This window comes from Xenopus laevis, chromosome 7L, assembly GCF_017654675.1.
Source record: "Xenopus laevis strain J_2021 chromosome 7L, Xenopus_laevis_v10.1, whole genome shotgun sequence".
NCBI lineage: Eukaryota > Metazoa > Chordata > Amphibia > Anura > Pipidae > Xenopus > Xenopus laevis.
The window spans coordinates 123,666,457-123,685,632 of record NC_054383.1 but is presented as its reverse complement, the minus strand read 5'-3'; the positions used below and the strand labels follow the sequence as shown (position 1 = coordinate 123,685,632).

Sequence of the window (19,176 nt, the reverse complement as noted above, 5' to 3'; positions counted from 1 at the left end):
TGTTACACTATGGGGGGGGCAGGTGCAAGACTCTCTGTCAGTCACATACACAAGCTAAAGCAATAAGTGATTGGTGCAGGACTGTATAAGGGGCAGGCTCATTGCAATTGACCATTTACAGGCAGAACCAGGCCCGGACTGGCAATCTGTGGGGTCTGGCGAATGCCATAGGGGCTGCTATAAGAAAGTCAGTATTTAGTGGGCTGGTGGGGCTGTTTGGGCCTCTGTGTACCTGAAATGCCAGGGCCTATTTTAATTCTCAGTCCGGACCTGGGCAGAACCATGGCAAAATACATCTGGTTAGTATGTTAAACCCCTTTATTTCACAAATAATAACATTCGTAGAGGGAAAAAAGCTGTTTTGGATACATCAACACAAAATTTGGATGCAAAATCCGGGAAAACAATACTTAAAACCAGTGACATGCGCCCATTGAAATGCATTATAAACTGGTGGGACCACAAATAAAAAATGTAAAATCAGGGTTTCTTGAAAATTGAGGTTTCTTTCACTGTATTATTATTATTGTGTATTATAAAAAGCCTATTGTGGTGGGCCGGATTGGATCAGTTGATGCTGTAACATTGAAATCATTCTGTATTGTATATAATCATCACCATTTATTGATATATTTCATCAGCAAGTAATCCAGCCTGGCGTCTGCCTGCGGTCCAAACGATTGACCGATCTCTCACTGGAAATTGATTGGATTGGTCGGAAAACCCTTTTTGTAGGGCAGGCAGGACACAGTCACTCAGCTGCGCACTATGGCAGCAGCAGCAGCAGCGGTGGGGTTTGGTGGCTTTCTACTCTGCTGCCTCCCAATGACTCCCAGGGGCATGAAAAATGTCAGATTTCATATAGTCATTTCTCTATGGATTAGCTGCATTAACTTGTTTATTACTGGAGCACTGGAGAAATACTGGATCAACACCCACAGGAGATGCAAATGATGTCCTATAATATATATCTATATGGGACACATCTGGAAAGCAGCATTTCTTTATTACCTTGTGTGATCATTGCCTGTGTAATTCATTTCATCCCCCCAAGCACAGTCACTGTGGTTGAGCTTTGTTCCATTATAGATAAAAAAAAATTTGGTGGCTTAGATTTATACATTTTGCAATATTTTTACTAAAAATGAGGCGGATAAAGAGAATTGCCATACAAAGGGGCTGTGCTAAAAACATATCCAGGCACAGCAGCACAATGGGAGAATGGTTTTCCCTAGCTGGGAGAGGTACAGCTTTTTATCTTGGCTCCCAAACCCAGTGGATGTGGGGTAATGCCATTCCCAAAAATTCAGGCGCCTTTGTTGGGGAAAGCTCAGACTGTCTGGCAGCTGGAGCAGCAGAATAGAGAGAAAGAGGGGCACCTGCAGGTCAGGACTGGAGCACAAAGGAGGGTCTCGCTGGCAGTTTGTGTATGGGGGGGACAAAGGTGCTTTGGCTGCCAACAGGCACTTATAATAAGCCCACCCCCTCCCCTGAACATATAGTGTAAATAAAGCATTTTGTCCCTTTATTCTCCCTTTAAACCCACAGATAATAACAATAAACAATGGCCATTAAATATGATTAATTGTATTTATCTCATCAGCAATTAACAATGGTCATTGAATATGATTAACTGTATTCATCTCATCAGTGGATACACCTAGGACTTGTTCTCTTTGGGGTGGGGGAGGGGCAAAAAAAAATATATATATATATTGTTCTCCAGGAGTTAATTGGTTCCAGGAAAGGGTTAAATATGTCTGTTAGGGGGAAAATCCACGAATTGATTCCTCTATCCACTGTGGTAGTATGAATGAAGAGTCCTTAGCCTTCCAATATATATTTTATTATTATTATTATTATTAGCAATATAAAAAGAAGTATTTGATAATGATAAAAGTATATATATATATATATATATATATATATATATGTGTGTGTGTGTGTTTAAGCGCAGCCTCCTCGAGTGACAAGAGCTGATTGAGGGATCCGGGAGGGAAAGGGTTACACGCGTGTCAGTGGAAAATCCACCGCGGGATTGTTTTAATCAGTCTATAAGAGGTGACATCACAGTTCTGGCGGAGGTGCGCTCTGATTGGCTGGAGATGACATCAACCTGAGTTATTTTTAACCCTCCCCTAGCCCCCCTCCTTGCCATTACCTCATCCCTGAGTGCTGGCTCCAGTCATCATAACAATATAGTACAGAGCACCTGGGACTCCGCTGCCTCCGCTGCGTCTTTCCGTCCCGCCTGGCCGGCCCGCTGATCCTGCTGCAGGTGCTGCTGCCGCCTCGTTAGCTTTCCTCGGAGCCGGTTTCCGAAAGGGATTGACAAGGTAAGTAAGCTCTGCGGCTCCAGTCGGTGTCTGTCGCTCGCCCTGTCGCTCTCCTTGTCTCTCCCCGCTTGGCTGCGGCAATGTCGCAGGGACTGTCGCGGGTGGAAATCAGTGGGTCCCCAACTGTTAGGGATTTGGGGTGCTGGAGGCAGAGCACCTTGGGGTGCAGCTGCATTCCTTTGTATCCCATCGACCTCTTTCTTGCTATTTATACTGCAGAGGCAGATTAACATGGCAGGGGACTGGGTGCCTTGGGGTTACTATATAGGGTGCTATAGTCTCTTTATTATTGCATGCGGTGCAGGGCTCCCCTCTCTATCATTTCTGCATAGGGTGCAGGACTCCCCATTATCTCCTTATTATTGCATAGGGTGCTAGGGCTCCCCTCTCTTGTTATTTCTGCATAGGGTGCTAGGGCTCCCCTTTCTCTCCTTATTATTGTATAGGGTGGTAGGGCTCCACTCTCTATTGTTATTTCTGCATAGGGTGCTAGGGCTCCCCTTTCTCTCCTTATTATTGTATAGGGTGGTAGGGCTCCACTCTCTATTGTTATTTCTGCATAGGGTGCTAGGGCTCCCCTTTCTCTCATTATTGCATAAGGTGCATGGCTCTCCTCTCTATCATTATTTCTGCATAGGGTGCAAGGGCTCCCCTTTCTCTTTTTATTATTGCATAGGAGGCTAGGGCTCCCCTCTTTATCATTATTTCTGCATAGGGTGCTAGGGCTCCCCTCTCTATAGGGTGCCAGGCTCTTTAGGATTTAAATGCTGATGCAACATATTCTTGATGATATGAGGGTGCTCATTAATAGTATTCATTATCATTATTGAACCATGATCCTTCTGAGAACTCATTGCACCACCTTCATTTCTAATATAGGTTGCTGTTGCCTTCGATTCTCTTGCACCCGGTTATTTGCTATTCTGGGCTATTTTTTTTATTTGCTATTCTGGTGCCTATAGCCGGGGCGCCATGTTCATTAATAGTGCACCATGTTCCTAAATATTCTGCATGATATTCTGTATTTATACATTGCTTGTGCTTCATGGCCAGTACTGCTCATGCATTTTAGATTCTTTAATACTAAAAGGTGCTGGTGCAGCATTCTGGTGCACTGGATTCCCTAGGATTATTATTGAGTTCTGCAACGCCATGTTATTTATTCATACCTATTGCTAGTGCCGTAGTTCCCTTAGAGCTCTAGTGTGACTGCGGATAATATTTTAAATTTCATTTATTAAAATTGCCCCGTGTTCCTTCGTATTCCGAGCTGCAGGCACGCCATGTTCTTTAATACATTGCTCATCAACCATGTACTGTAGGATGTAAGGCTGCCAGTGCAACATATTATATACAGCATTGTAGCTTGCTAGCAATAAGCAGTAATAGGAGGTCTTGCTATTCTTCTGTATTCTGCATTAGTATAGGATATTATTGCACTATATTTATTAACAGAATATATAGCTAGTGCACCATAGCTGCAGGATTATATATATATATATATATATATATATATATATATATATATATATATATATATATATATATATATATATATATATATATATATTATTATTGTTGTTTTTTATTTTTTATTAAAATTGCAACTCAGTTTTATAGACTACAGCTAGTGCACCATATTTTGCAGGATTTTAGTCTGCTACCATTGATAGGGTGCTGGGGTTTAGTGGAAATTAGGGATAATAGGGGGATTAGGCTTCAGAAAATGTTTGGTGCAGGCATGGTGCCCTTTGAATTTCAGTGTATCCGGTACCATAGGATTAAACAGGGTTAGTGCCCTGTGGGATTCAGGGTGTTAGTGCTTGGAGTTCTTTGGATGTGAAGGTGCTAATGTGGCTGGTTCTTTTGGATTGCAGGGTGCTAATGCACCGTGTCCATTGGGAGTGCAGGGGTATAGTGAAGTTGAATGGGTTCAGATGTGGGTGTTTGGGTTTTCGGGGGCCTGACTGTCCCTGCAGAGGGGAGATACAATAGTGATATTCACAGGACTGGGAGGTCTGTGTGTTATTACTGGAGGAGGCCAATTGGAGAGTCATTATTTCTATAGCGGTGTGTGTGCATGTATGGATAATGTTACATATTACTGGAGCCTGCGCCCCTTCTCCTCTCTCCTTGCTTGTCTTCCTTCCATAGCATTTTCTGCATATTTTCTAACCGCTTCCCACATATTTAACCTCCTCTGTTTCCTGTGCGTGACGGATATGTTGGAATTCCATCACATTCCCATTACTGAGCGCAGGGGGAAAAATAACTTTAAAGCCCATTAGTATCCCTGCATTCCTTCACCGTGGAACAGTTTGTACTGGACCAGCAGGGTGGGATGGCAAAGGCTTTAACCCTTGGCTGGGAGGTTCCAGGTAACACACTGGAGGGGGGTGTTATTATATGGGGTTTAAATAGATCAACAACATCAGCAGAAAGCTAGGCTTGCTTTATAATGCATCAATATATATATATATATATATATATATATATATATATATATATATATATATATATATATATATATATGTGTATATATGTATGTGTGTGTGTATATATATATATAATCACTTGCACTTTATCCTTGACAAAGGCCCCAATGTGTGTGTATAAAGAAGCCTGAAAGCCTTTACAGGCCCAGATGCATTATAAAGCAAGCCTGGCTTTCTGCTGTTGTTGTTCACATAGAACTCAAATGAGATTTGGGGTGAATCCTAAAGCAGATTTGGCCACCCAACTATTTCTCATAAATGAAATAGACCCAACTGTTTCTCATAAGTGCATAAATTATTGCAACTATGTATTTATCATCATATTGGGAGCTGCCATATTGCTTATGTCCACTAGGGGCAGCCTTGTATTGTCGCCTAGGCAAAAACACAGCTAAAGCCAGCAATATGCCTAGGGTTGCCACTTTGCCCTTTTAAACCAGACACATTCTAATGGCTAATTAGGAGCTCACTTTAGGTGCATGCTGCAGACAGATTTCAGTGCAGCAATGCAGAATAAATTAGTTATTGGCCATTTGTAATTGCTGCTGCATGTATTGGATAAGTATGTATTTTGTACTGTATATTTAAGCAGAAATACAAGATATTGCACATGAAGGCAGATGAACATTCCCAAGGCAGCCGGGAGCTGCTGTTCCATATTTAACTGCTGCGGTGGTGCCTGTATATTTCAGGCCTATAACTCATCTCTCTGGTATCCCATTACATCACATGAACTCATCGGCAGTCATGACTTTCACGTGTGACCTAATGCCTAAACCAAAGAAGGCTGTTGTTCCGCAGTCGGTTATCTATAGTGCACCCAATCACACAATAGAAAATAGCTCCCGACCCTGGGTGCTTGCACAAACATACCGACTGGTACAATGGATACATTAACCCCAAAGATAAAAATACATTGTGTAACAATGTTATGTCATTCACATACAGGGAAATGTACATCAGTTGAGAAATCTATCTATTTATTATTTTGGCATTGCGAAAGTGGCTTTGTGGGTGCTGGGATTTGTCGGACAACCCTGATACAGCATTAGCCACTTTGCAGGTTTAAGTTGTAGTTAGTTAGTCATGTGACACATGCAGCTGAACTTCATTTCCCAGCATCCTCAGTTGCACGGCCGTTCTCTTGGAAAATCCGGCAAGCTCAGCACCCAGTGTTTCCTGTAGAAACGGCCCGGGGTGGGATTGGGTTATCGACCCGTCTGTCAGGGCTGAGGACATACATACTAAGCAGGGAATGATTCAGTGGCATTTGATACAATTCCATCCGGAGAGAAATCAATAGACCCCTAGTAGTAAGTGATCCTTAAAATGTGATTGGTTTACCATTAAACTGCCCCCTTGTCAGCTGGGTATTGTGGCAGTTAAAGAACCAGTATGAGAATGGATTTAAATATATAATGTACTGGTGTTTTCAGATTGTTGGATTCATTTGATAAAAATAAGGTGCTATGTAGCAAGCTGAAATAGGGGGCATGTTTACAAAGCAGAACAAATAATACAATTGTTTTAGTCCGGTCTGGACTGAGACTCATGGGCAAGAGATCCTTGATGGGCCTGGGCATGGGCTTTTCTGTTTGAGGTCTGGAGGACAATATTGACTCTGTGTTTTCTTCATATACAGGCTGTCCCAATGGGTGGAGAGAGGAAGCCTCCCCAGGCCATGCAAGCCCAAAAACTGGCAGGAATACTGAGGGAGGACAGTGAAGGCGTCTTGGTCATTGACTGCCGACCCTTCACCGAATACAACAACCTCCATGTGGTCGGCTCAGTAAATTTGTGTGGATCCAAGTTGGCTCGCAAGCGCCTCCTGAAGGAACTGCTGGTCCTACCACAGCATCCCAAGGTCAGTGGCTCTGCAGGAAAACATGGGGAAAGCTATGTATGTAAAATTATAGGAATAACCTTGTATGTAGCTGGCCTCGTCTTGAAGGGGATGTAAACCCAAAAATAGCCTAATGAAAGAGACTGTGATTATTTATAATTGCTATTGAACGTGGTATCCATCTGCCCCTGTACTCACTGCTGGTGCTGACTATTGAAACAATATAGCCAGGTCTCCTCCAGCCAAGACTTCAATTCCTTCTTCACAGGCCTTTTAATCGTTTGGCTTCTGCTACATTGCTTCAGTAGTCAGAACCAACACTGAAGGTCTTGCTACAACTGAAAGAAATCTCCCCCTCCCCTCAACCGGCTTTGATTGTAATAATAACTATCCCTTCTTTTCCTCGGCAATGACAGGTTGATGAGAAGCAAGTGGTGGTGTATGACCAGGGCAACCAGGAATCCTCTGCAGGGCACTTTGTGTCTCTGGTACTGGGAAAGCTGGAGAAGAAGTACAGCTCTGTGTCGCTTTTAGAAGGTGAGAGCTTGGTTAATCTAAAGGCAGGGGATCTAGGGTGCTTACAGTTATTTACGTGACTCCTACAAGAACCAGAGGTAGGGTCTATCTTTGCAGTGGAATAACAGATGCAGGTGTAGTTCCCCTCACTGCCAGCCAGTGACTTCTCTTCTCTTTAAAAGCAAACATTTAATTGGGGCAAACTTTGCACCCATTACTACATTGCATAGTATAGCCAAATAAGAGTTCTATACTAACTCCTGTTCCCTGTATGTTGTGGAAATGCAATTCCCAGCATACCTCAACGGCTTGCTGGGAGTTACAGAAGAACAGAGAATGCTAGTTGCCTAGAAAACTCTACCTCCTGCCCTGATTGATATTCCTCCATTGAGTAACACCAAGCTTGACTTATGAATGAGCTGTCCGAGTCGCCCATATTGCTGCACAGAGGCAGAGTGGGGATCAGATAACTCGCAGTACATTGAGAAAATCTCGCTAACCACTTCATTGATTTTTTCTTCTTCATTAAGTACAAAAATGTCCTATTGACTAATTTCTCTGTTTCCGAGTGATATCATGTTCTGGAAGACTCAGCTACAGTGTGGGTACTGGGTTTCACATGCTGATGCAGGGCCTATGTCATCCCCTGTTAGGTCATTGCTTCAGTGAGTAGCGTCAAGCCAGGGGATTTAATGGCAAAATCATGCCAAGTCTGCAGCTCTCCTCTTCTTAGGAAACTACACTTACCAGCATCCTTCATCTAACAGAGCGCTAGTAGACCTTATGGAGTGTCATGGCATATATTGTGGTGGGGCCCAGGAATACAGAGTGCATTTTGTAGGCAGCAGCGTGTGTCGAGGGGGAGAGGGTCCCTTGGACTTTGTTATTGTACATGGGGTGCCTGGATATATCTGGGGGTGCTAGTGTCTTTATCTGTGCCTGGGGGGTAGTGATGTGGGAGCCGGGTACTGCAAAAAAATCTTCGGGTCGCAGGCAGGTTCGGGCCAGGTTAGGGTTGGCAGGGTGCGGGGCAGGTGCAGATGGAGGAAAACTCGACCTACACATCTCTACTGGGGGTTGCATAAGGCCAATAACTGTGTAGGATTTGTGTATACAATTGTGTGTGTGTGTGTGTGTGTGTGTGTGTGTGTGTGTGTGTGTGTGTGTGTGTGTGTGTGTGTGTGTGTGTGTGTGTGTGTGTGTGTGTGTGTGTGTGTATATATATATATATATATATATATATATATATATATATATATATATATGGTCTTTCTGTAATTTGGATCTTCATACCTTAAGTCTACTAAAAACTCATGTAAACACTAATTAAACCCAATGGGCTGGTTTTGCTTTGAAAAATGATTAATTATATCTTAGTTGGGATCAAGTACAAGCTACTGTTTTATTACAGAGAAAAAGTAAATCATTTTTAAAAAATCTGGATTATTTGGATAACATTAAAGTCTATGGGAGATGGCCTTTCTGTAATTCGGTGCATATATACATATATATATTTATTTATTTATTTATTTATTGGGTGCCTGTGTGTGTTCCAGCCTGTGGACATGGTGGTATTGCTTCTTTTCCTGTTGGCAGAGCCCTGGATCTGTGGTTCACATTAAGTAGTGGCATGCCGCCAGCTTTTGGGCTTGGGTTCAAAATCACATTTTCTCACACACACATCAGTGTGTTCCCGAGAAACCCTCCATTACTCAATGCCATCATCCTGCTCTAAAAGCTCAATGCCGTGATCCTGTCATTAAGCCCTTCCAAATTAGGTAACTTGCCAAAAATAGCGAACGAGGGGAAAATGAGTTCTGACTTAGTACAGCCAGCAACTAGACATGTCCCATATCAGAAACACAGATGGCTGGTTCTTTTTCGACAAAAAAAAAAACTGGTTCTGGGGAAACCTGAAGGGTGTGGAGGGAGGTGCTGCTTAACTTGACCTTTAATGTGCCACTTTGCATATCAACAACTTATTCGGGCTCTTCTTCTTATTCCACAGGTGGCTTTGCAGAGTTCTCATCTCAATTCCCAAACTTGTGTGAGGGCCGCACGTCCAACATCTTGCACACCAGCATATCCCAGCCCTGCCTGTCTACATCTTCAGTCTCCGTCACCCGAATATTGCCTCATCTCTACCTGGGCTCTCAGAATGATGTCATGAATCAGGTACATGTTCTTCCCATCTCCCAAACTGGCCCCGTCATCCATATTATCATTATTGTGTCTATATTAAAGCTGGACTGGGTATTACCATTACTATTTGCACCCCCCAAAAGGCATTAATAGTAATAATAAGCAAAGGCATAGGAACCACATACTAGAAAATAAAGGGCATTTTGTAATGACTGTATAAATTGAATTTGCTCATTTTCTGCATTTTCCTCTTTATATAATGAATGTTTTCGGCATTATTCAGCCTAATCACGCTCCATTGAAGAGCGTGGGTGTGTTGTGTTGTGCCGTTTTGTTTTAAAAGGTACATGTTGTCGTATACCCCCCGCCCTCCCCTGTTACTGGTCCTCATGTTGACAGTAGAGCTTTGTATTGGAGTACAACTGGCTCCATCAATGTAACAACACAGCTTTAAATTTAAAGGGCCAGTACAGCCTAAAAATTCAAATTTATTTTATGTTTTTAAAAGCTGCTTTTTGCCTGCGGCTGAACACCCAATAAAAATGAAACTTGGGTAAAAGCGCCCATACATAATTGTTCCTGTGGGATCACTGACCTTTCTGCTGAGGGGCCATAGATGCGCCCATAGGTGAACAAGTGAAAAGCCACATTGGTACACAAGGCTGCCATCAGTAACCCTAGGGCCCCATATTTCAAATTAGCAGGGCCCTTCAGGAGCCACAATTATTAGCCCTTTGATCACTTGGACCCCCAGGGTGGTGGTGATGGGCCCTTTTTTTAAGTGAGTCCCACTGAAGACACAATATATCCAAACTTCTCCCATTACCTTGAAAGACATGGCTCCTTGCAAGCTTCAAATTGCACCCTCTGTTCTTTTGGGGGGACCTCTCTATCTTGGGGCCCCTGACTGGAGTACCCCCTACCCCCAATGGCAGCCCTGTTGGTACATCTATGGGCACCTGATTGGATGACAGATTTAGCATTTCACCCCTGTGAGCGCTTTCAGTAAGTATTAGAGTAACCTAAACACCAATTAATAGCAACTAAACTTTCAGGAAGGAGCCCTTGTTTTTCTTGTTAAGGATTTCAGCTGGCCAACTGCCACAAACTATATCTACTAGCCAGCTAGTAAATAAATATAGCGGCTGGCAGGTTGGTTACAGCAGGGCTAAACACGGTAGAAATCCAGACGGATTTATATTATGATGCAGCTCCTTCTTGTTACTGTGCATCAACTTCTATTTTTTCTCGCGTGTCTTCATAGGAGGTGATTACTCAGAATGGCATCACCCATGTCCTGAACGTCAGTCACAGCTGTCCGCAGCCAGTCTTCATTCCCGACAACCACTTCCTACGCATCCCCATCAATGACAGTTACTGTGATAAGATCCTGCCTTGGCTTACTGCAGCCGTGGAGTTCATAGGTAACGAGTGATTACACGCACTGCAACTCACATACACTTGCATTAGCCAGTCACACTCTACTTCTAATTTCTTACAGTGCCCTTTAGCTCATGATTTGTGAGCAAATCCACTCACCTTTGTTATTCATGTATACATGCATGGCTAAGGTCAGGGCTGGTAGACTGTGGTCTTTGGGTTGAACTTGGCCCTCTTTGAAGCTCTTGAGATCTTTAGAAATCATCATTTTAGTATAAGTTGTATATTGGTTACTTGGTGCAGTGGATGGGAAAAGATGGACCTCATTGACTCAGGGTTGGTCCTACAAATGCTTGGTGACACTGCATAGGTTGACCGGGTTCCTTGGCCCTTCTTCTCATGCAATACAAGAACTTCAAGTTCCTGTTCCGTAATTGGTCCTAAACTGATGACCTCCCTGTCCTATAATTAATTGGGTTTCATTCAGATACCAGAGCTGCATATTCCAAGGCCATATATATTGCAGTGAATGCTTCCATGTTTGACAGTTCAGTAGTTCACCTTAACTCTTGCATCAAAACCATATATTATACTGTACCAGCAAATAGGTTTTTTCTAACCCAACTCTATTGTACTTTTTACAGAAAAGGTTGAGTTGGTCAATGGGAAAGTATTGGTTCACTGTCTGGCTGGCATCTCAAGATCGGCAGCTGTCGCCATTGCTTATATAATGAGGTCGATGGGTCTAAGCCTGGATGATGCCTACAGGTAACACACACTTAGATGTACAGTTGCTATTTGCATGTGCTTGGTGCTAAATGCAATCTTAAAGTAGTGATGGACGAATTAATTTGCCAGGCATGAATTTGTGGCAAATTTCCACATTTGTCACGCGTAGTGTGCATCAAAATTGTCGCGCAGCAAAATTATTCAGACGCCCATTGATTTTAACGCATTTGGACGAAATAGTCGCTCATTTAAAATTTGTCGCTCGAGTCAAGATTTCGCAATTCAAAATTATTTTGACGTCCATTGACTTCAATGTGTTTTGCTATTTTTTCGCCGTTTTTGCAAATTTTTTGGTAAATTCAGAAATTTTACTTGTGAAAATGGCACAGATTCACCCATCACTATTATTAAGAGGTTTAACACCAAGAATGGGGGTTGCAGGCCAAGCACTGGCTCAACAGTCTTAAGAAATGTTCTTATAACAATATATTTTCCAGTGCTGTTTATGGCGTTGTGGTATTATATAGAATAATTGTATTAGTCAAACTGAATGTTTGGGCTCATAAAAATGTTTGGGGAAATATAATATTTAGCATTATTTTTCACCCTACCCACTTAGGTTCGTAAAAGATAAAAGACCCACCATCTCTCCCAACTTCAACTTCCTGGGACAGCTTCTCGAGTTTGAGAAGAGCCTTGCAAACGCCGTGCCCTCTAGCCCTGTTAAAGCTTCTCACACGGACAGCCTGGCAGAGAGAAAGTTTTCTGATCATCACTGTGTTAAAGAGCAGACAAACAAGGACACGTCTTGCCAAAATAACTGCAGCGACACCGCGAGTACTCAGGAAATAGAAGTAGCTATCGATGCCACCAAACTGGATGACGGCCATACGAAGTCCACTTCCACCTCATTGGAAGGCAGGTTTACTTCAATGGGGATCTCTTCAGACCAGCGTCGGGAAATAAGCAGTTTGAAACGCTCCTTCTCTCTGGACATTAAATCTGTATACACTCCTCTTTCCTCTTCTGTTGACACACACATGGACTTTTGTCAGCACTCCAGGTCCCAGCTGGTACCGTCCCTCCCTGTTGCTTCAAGGCCTTTGGGACTCTGGGATCGATTTATTGGCTTTGGACTTAATTTTATATATTACTGTTCCGAAGAGGAAGAGGTCCAGAAAAAGCTGGGCCAGATAGAAAGACCAATGGGGGCCTTTCAGCAACAAGATGTGCCGGAAAATCTGAAAAAGCGAAGGGCAGGTATGAAAGACCTGGATGAAGTAGGCCAACGTCCGTTTACTCTGAACATTCCCAGTTGCAAAGGCCAAAAATTTTTGCAAGAAAAAAGCTTGGATGTGGGCTCAAGCACAAGGACAATCTCTCCTGTACCTCTGTGAGGGACCAATCAGATTGCCCTCAGAATGCACCACTTCCACTGGCTGCTGTGTTTATGGGGAAGATGAAGAATTTGTAAAACCTGTTTACGCAACCCCCGCCACCCTAAGGAAAAAAAAACATTCTTTTCCAAAGCATGTTAAAGACTTCTGACAGACTTGAATAGCATGCTGACAAATAACTGTTAAATGTTTCTTCATATTGAATGAACAAAGGTGGACTTTGGGTACTTTTTTATGGTGACCAGTATTTGGTTTAGTGCAGTGTGTGCCAAAGAGGTCCTAGAACACTCTTTGGCTGTTTGGTGAGGTAGGAATTTGCAGTCAGACAGCATCAAAGTGGTCAGCGGTCTCCCCACCCCCCTCTTTTTTTGGGTTGTTTAAGGCTTATGCAAGCCAGCAGTAAGTAGCTCTTGTTGCAATATAATGGACTGAAGAGACTTATTTGCTGTAACTCTGCTGCACTGTTCAGATGTCCATCTTATCACCCTCTGCCATAAGCTAGAAATGGGTTTGTTTCAGTTGGCTTCATCAGTGGAGCTCTCCAGAACACTGGGGTTGCGAGAATATGTTATCCCCTCCCAACGCCCATCTTTCAAAATTTTTTGGTTCTCAAGTGGTGTATTGTGATCATCCTGCTTGAAACGTTGATCCTTTCTTGGTCCTTTTCCCCGTCCAATTACATGGAGTATTGTAAGGTTCTTGCGGAGAATGCTCCTCTCTACTTCACCCTTGTGTAACGTAGATCGACGTCAAGGGTTTATCTTTGGTATATTTTATATTCCTCTAGGTCCTACAGGCCTAGAAGCCAAGACGTGTCTGTGAAAATATGTGACTGCCCTTATAGCCCTTCATTTTTTTTTCTGTTTATTGATGTGAAATTATTTAATGCTCTTCTTGCTTGCTCGGGGGCCAGCCCCGGCATACAACTCAGTTGGTGACCCACCTCTCAGGATCCAAGGACAATGAGATTGCCCTTATTTATAAAGTAGGTGGTACAAGAGCTTTTCTCTTTATTTGTTCATTATTTATTTATATAAATATATATAAATGTGTTTTATTTCCTCTTGCTTTGGTCAATAACCATTGAAGCTGCTAGTCTTTTTTCTTTACTGTTGTGATGGCATGCTAAATTGGCTGAACCTAAGGCTTTGGTATCTGCAGAAGATAGGCGTGTATATATATATATATATATATATATATATATATATATATATATTGAAACCTGGCAACTTGAGAGAAGCATGCCACTGTATATAAATGGCATTTATGGAGTGCCAAGCTATAGCTGATCTGGACTAGAAGAAATAACGTGGGTTGGAATATTTTCTATAGATGCAACCTATATCTATTGGGCAGTAAGTGGCCTTCAGTGAGCCCCGGAAGCATTTATTTCCAGGTAAAGAGCATGCTGTAGCATTCAGAGTGAACTGTTCTCAAACACTGCTGAAACAGCCATATATATTATTGCATGTCTGGTTTTGTTGGCAGGTCAGGAGAAGCGTTTTATCTACATTCGCTTGGTTTCTAGGTAGAATTAATACTTGATGAACTTGGATAAATGGAGTACAGGGAAACATGGATACACATGATTAGTGATGGGCAAATTTGTCCCGTTTTGAAACGTGAAAAATTTGCGAAGCGAGAATCTTGACATCAATCAATTCTGATGTTTATGTCAATATTGACGCTGGAGTTAGTCAATTGGCATCCGAATAATGGTTATGCGAACTGATTCGGACGCAAGCAACTTTTCAGACGAGTGTCCAAAATCTTTTGACGCCTGCAGCAAAACGTGGCGATTCTGCGCAAATTTGCCCATCACTACACATGATGGCTACAGTAGATGTGAAAAGTCGCCTCCATCTATTATTGGCTGTTCGTAGATGACATCTTAGCTTAATTAGCCAATGGCAGCATCCAATCATCTGTATAAATGTGAGGTATGGGGGAATAATGAACTGTACACACAATAAGCGATACCCTTACCTTTTCTGTTGAGTTGAAGTGAGTGCAATACAAGACCTCCTTTATACATAGGGTACGTTTTCCCTTTTGGCAATCGAATCACTGAATTCATGGTTACGCCTAAAATATGTCCCATCTCTAAGGCTTTATAGCATTAATGGTCCCATACTCAGGTCCTGGTTAGAGTAGAATTATAGCCATTATAATTCTTGGGTACGCTACTAGCATTATAATTCCTGGGGACAGTATGATGTCTAATGGTTATCAACTGCTGGAGGGTTCAACCCTATGGGACTAACTATGGATAAAACACTTAGGGGCAGATTTGTTAAAGGTCGAGTTGTATTTTCCCTGAAAAAGGTAGTTTTCAGTCAAAACTCGAATTTTACTGGTTTAAAAAAAAAAAACTTGAGATATATCTTGCCCTGAAGCTGGAAATGGCTCAAATCCAAAAATACACCGGCTAAAAACTGTCAAGGTCATGTAGAAGTCAGAGGTAGAAACGTCTGAAGATGTTAATAGCCTTCATGGTGTTCAGGTTTTTTTTTCGGTAGGTTTCACTTGAAATCTCAATTAACTTGAACAATTCGAGATATTTCCGACAGAAAACTTTCACTCCCAGTTTGCTGATTCGAGTTTTTTTTTTTTTTACATTCAAGTTTTTCATAAATCAGAAAACATTCGAGTTGGGAGTTTATTGGAGGTATAAAAAAAAAAAAAACACACGCTCAACCTATGGCAAATAACCCCCCTTAATCAGGTTAACGCTACTCGTCAGCCCCAAATGTTCTTGAGTCGAAATTGTGCATCAATCACCTTATATAACCTTGTGAGTTGGGTGCAAAGCAGTCCAGGAACCCTTGCCAGGGGTTACATAGACATACAAGAATAAAATGCTGCTGCAGAACCTCTTTGTTGCAAAAAGTGAAAAATGTAATTTATTAGATCAGACAACATCTCGATTGAAAAAGGACGAGATTCAGCCCAAAACGTCACCTGGGTGTCTGATCTTATAAATAAAAATGTTCACTTTTTGCAACTAAGAGGTTCTGCAGCTGTGTTGTTTCCCCCCAAATGTTCTTGATGTTCCATCGTCTTAGAAGCCATTCATTGAAGATCATTGAAAGGTGATGATGCAAAGGCTAATAACCAAGCATGTTCTTCTCCGGTAGCTTAGCGTACCACCAAGCCAGCACTTTTTTTTTTTTTTTCCATAAAGAACAGCTTTGATGTAAAACAAACCAGGATCGCTAAAGCCGAGGCCAAAGAAACTGTAACGCACTGTAACTGGCCGGAAATCTGAGAAGGACCATCGACTTTTTAATTTTTTTTTTTTTTTTGCTGATGGATCCTTAAATACTGAATGAGAATTCTGGCCAGTGGGTACGAAATCACAGCATTCGTTCTCCTTTTCTATGTATACGTATACTCGCCAACTGTAACCAAATACCATTCTGATTCTGTCATTGAGAAAATAATGGGTGTCCTTTATTTATTGCAATACCATGTTATATCGTCTTCTTCTGTTGGCTCTCTCTCTTTATTTTGTCACTGTGCAGGTACACAATAGTCCTGAGGTTCTACCAGGTGAATGTATTGCTCCCTAGCACTTCTCTGGTTGACGGTAATAAAGATGTGAATCTTTTCTTTTTCCTTCCCCTCTCGTTTCTTGTTTACTGCGTTGCTAATAAACACTGGCCTATGTTTGGCAGGAAAGAGGGAATCTGGGTCACAGCTGTTGTTGGCTTCAGGTCTCTGCCCGGCCAACAAGGATCAACAGATGGGAGATAGGTTTAATTACTTGTTGTGCACTGTTGCCCTCATCCACTGCTTCATGGCACAAACTCATTTTCGCTAAAGTTTTGGGCCGATAATATTTTCAGTGCCCAGTGTCTTAGTACCTCCATGTTTAGGGGCAGATTTATCAAGGGTCGAATTTCGAGTTTTTAACTCCCATCAACTCGAAATTCGAATAAAAAAAGACCAACTGAAATTTATTGAAAATATCTAATTCTTTAAATAGGCTGTATTCAATAATTCTAATCAAATTCAGATCGTATTCAATTGAATTTTAAAGTCCGTCAAATGACTCCAAATTGGTTCTAGGAGGTCCCCCATAGGCTAAAACAGCAATGTTTTAGATGGCGAATAGTCGGTCGAATTTTTAAAGAGACAATACAAGATAAATTTAGATAATATTTTTTCTAATTTAATTAGAATTTGGGCTATTCCCTAGTCAAAGTACACTAAGGGGCATATTTATCAAAGGTCGAGGTGAATTTTCGAATGAAAAAAATTTGAATTTCAAGCTATTTTTTGTGTACTTCAACTAGGGAAAAGTCCAAATTCAATTCGAATTTGAAAAAAATTAGAAAAATCAAATATCGAAATTTATCATGTACTGTCTCTTTCAAAATTAGACTTCGACCATTCGCCATCTAAAACGTGCCGAATTGCTATTTTAGCCTTTGGGGGACCTCCTGGAACCTATTTGGAGTTAATTGGTTAATCTTTTTTTTTTGGGGAAAAACTTCCAATCGAATTCGATCGATAGTGCTTGTAATTCGATTCGAACTAATTCGCCCGAATATGAACCTATTCGATTGAAAACTGACCTATTCTACCCAAAAAAACTTCAACTTCATTTCGTTCGGTCTTTTTTAATTCGAATTTCCAAGTTTTTTTTAATTCGAAATTCGACCCTTGATACATATGCCCCTTAAATAACCTTGAAATTCTATTTTTCAATTCAACCCTTGATAAATCTGCCACTACTATATAAATATTTACAGGCAAAACCTTTATATAAGGAGGGTCTTATGTAAGTGACCTAAACTGGAAACATAAACCAGTGGGGATGGGAAACATTTTCGTGACGATATGGAGGTTGTTATTTAAAGACCGAATGAAAAAAACTAGAAAAATGTGAGTTTTTATTAACTGTAAAATACGAATTTTTATTGGAAAAAAAACTAGAATTATTCGCGATTTATTATACACAGAAACAATTTAGAATCCGGCATCTCAGACCTGCTGAGGTTGTATATAAGTCAATGTGGGAGGTCCCTATCCTATTTGGAAGTTTCTGTGGTCTGTGCTGGATTTAGCCTGAAAATCCAACTATTTCGGGCAAAAAACTTAAAAATTCAGACTTTTCTGGAAAAAGCACAAAAAAATGCAGTGATTTGGGAGGAAGATCTAAAAAAATCATATGATTCAGATTTTCACTCAATTTTGACGAGTTTGTCCCCGATCCAATTAAATCGTGATTTTTTTAATAATAAATAAGGTCCAATCGTGGATTCTAGTTTGGGCAGACTTTTTTTTTTTTTTACTTAAATACTCTGATTTTGATAAATAAGGCCCTTTGTGTCTCTGAAATAGGGATTATTTATTCTGCAAAAGTACAGAAATAGATTACAAAATACATTAGGGGACTGAAATATTTCTAAACGCCATTCTCTGGAGAGATTATTACGGTCAGGTACATTCTGTACGGTAAACAGGCAAGACTGTTCTGCGTCTTTCTCAGTAACAGGAGCTTGTTGGAAAAAAATATAAAGGATCAGCCTTCCTGGAAGTTTGTGACCAAACAGAAGAAGAATGACAGGATTCCGCGTTACAGCTAATTCTACTGAACATATGTAAATGTGATTGCTACTTTTTATTACTCCTCTTTTTAGTCAGGTCCTCCCCTATTCATAATTCCATCATTCAAACCAATGCATAGTTGCTAGGGTAATTTGGACCCTAGCAACCAGATTGCTAAAATTGCAAATGGGAGAGCTGCTGAATAAAAAGCTAAATAAATCAAAAACCACAAATAATAAAAAAATAACAACCAAATGCAAATTGTCTTAGAATATCACTCTCTAAATCTAAAGTTAATTAAAACGTAAACAGCCCGTTGGAAGTTCATAGAGGGTTAGAATAAAATGTCAGATTTACTAAGGGTCGAAGTGAATTCGAGGAAATTTTCGAAGTAAAAACATTCAAAATTGGAAGTAATTTTTTGGATACTTTGACCATAGAATAGGATACTACGACTTCGAATTTACTTAGACTTCGATTTGAAGTATAACTCGTTTGAATATTCGACCATTCGATAATCGAAGTACTGTCTCTTTAAAAAAAACTTCGACTTCAATACTTGTGCTATGTTAGCCTATGGGGAGTCTCTACACATCGAATAAAAATCCTTCGATTGATCACTAAAATTGTTTGATTCGAACGATTTAATAATTCGATCAAGCAATTTTTATTTGACTGCAGGATTGCCAAATTTGTTGAAAAAACTTCGAATTCGATATTCGAATTTGACGTTTTTTAATTCGATGGTCGAATTTCGAAGTTTTTTGTACTTCGAAATTCGA

The 19,176-nt window shown here is 41.0% G+C and overlaps 1 protein-coding gene across 1 annotated transcript; it reads left to right on the top strand.

The window, feature by feature from the left end:
- Positions 1–2,156: 2,156 nt before the first annotated feature.
- Positions 2,157–16,455, top strand: dusp8.L (dual specificity phosphatase 8 L homeolog). Its single transcript, XM_018226433.2, has 7 exons — positions 2,157–2,336; positions 6,474–6,695; positions 7,091–7,211; positions 9,199–9,365; positions 10,597–10,756; positions 11,357–11,480; positions 12,061–16,455. The coding sequence occupies exons 2-7, from the start codon at positions 6,483–6,485 to the stop codon at positions 12,836–12,838; spliced, it is 1,563 nt and encodes a 520-aa protein (XP_018081922.1). The 5' UTR covers positions 2,157–2,336; positions 6,474–6,482; the 3' UTR covers positions 12,839–16,455.
- Positions 16,456–19,176: the final 2,721 nt, after the last annotated feature.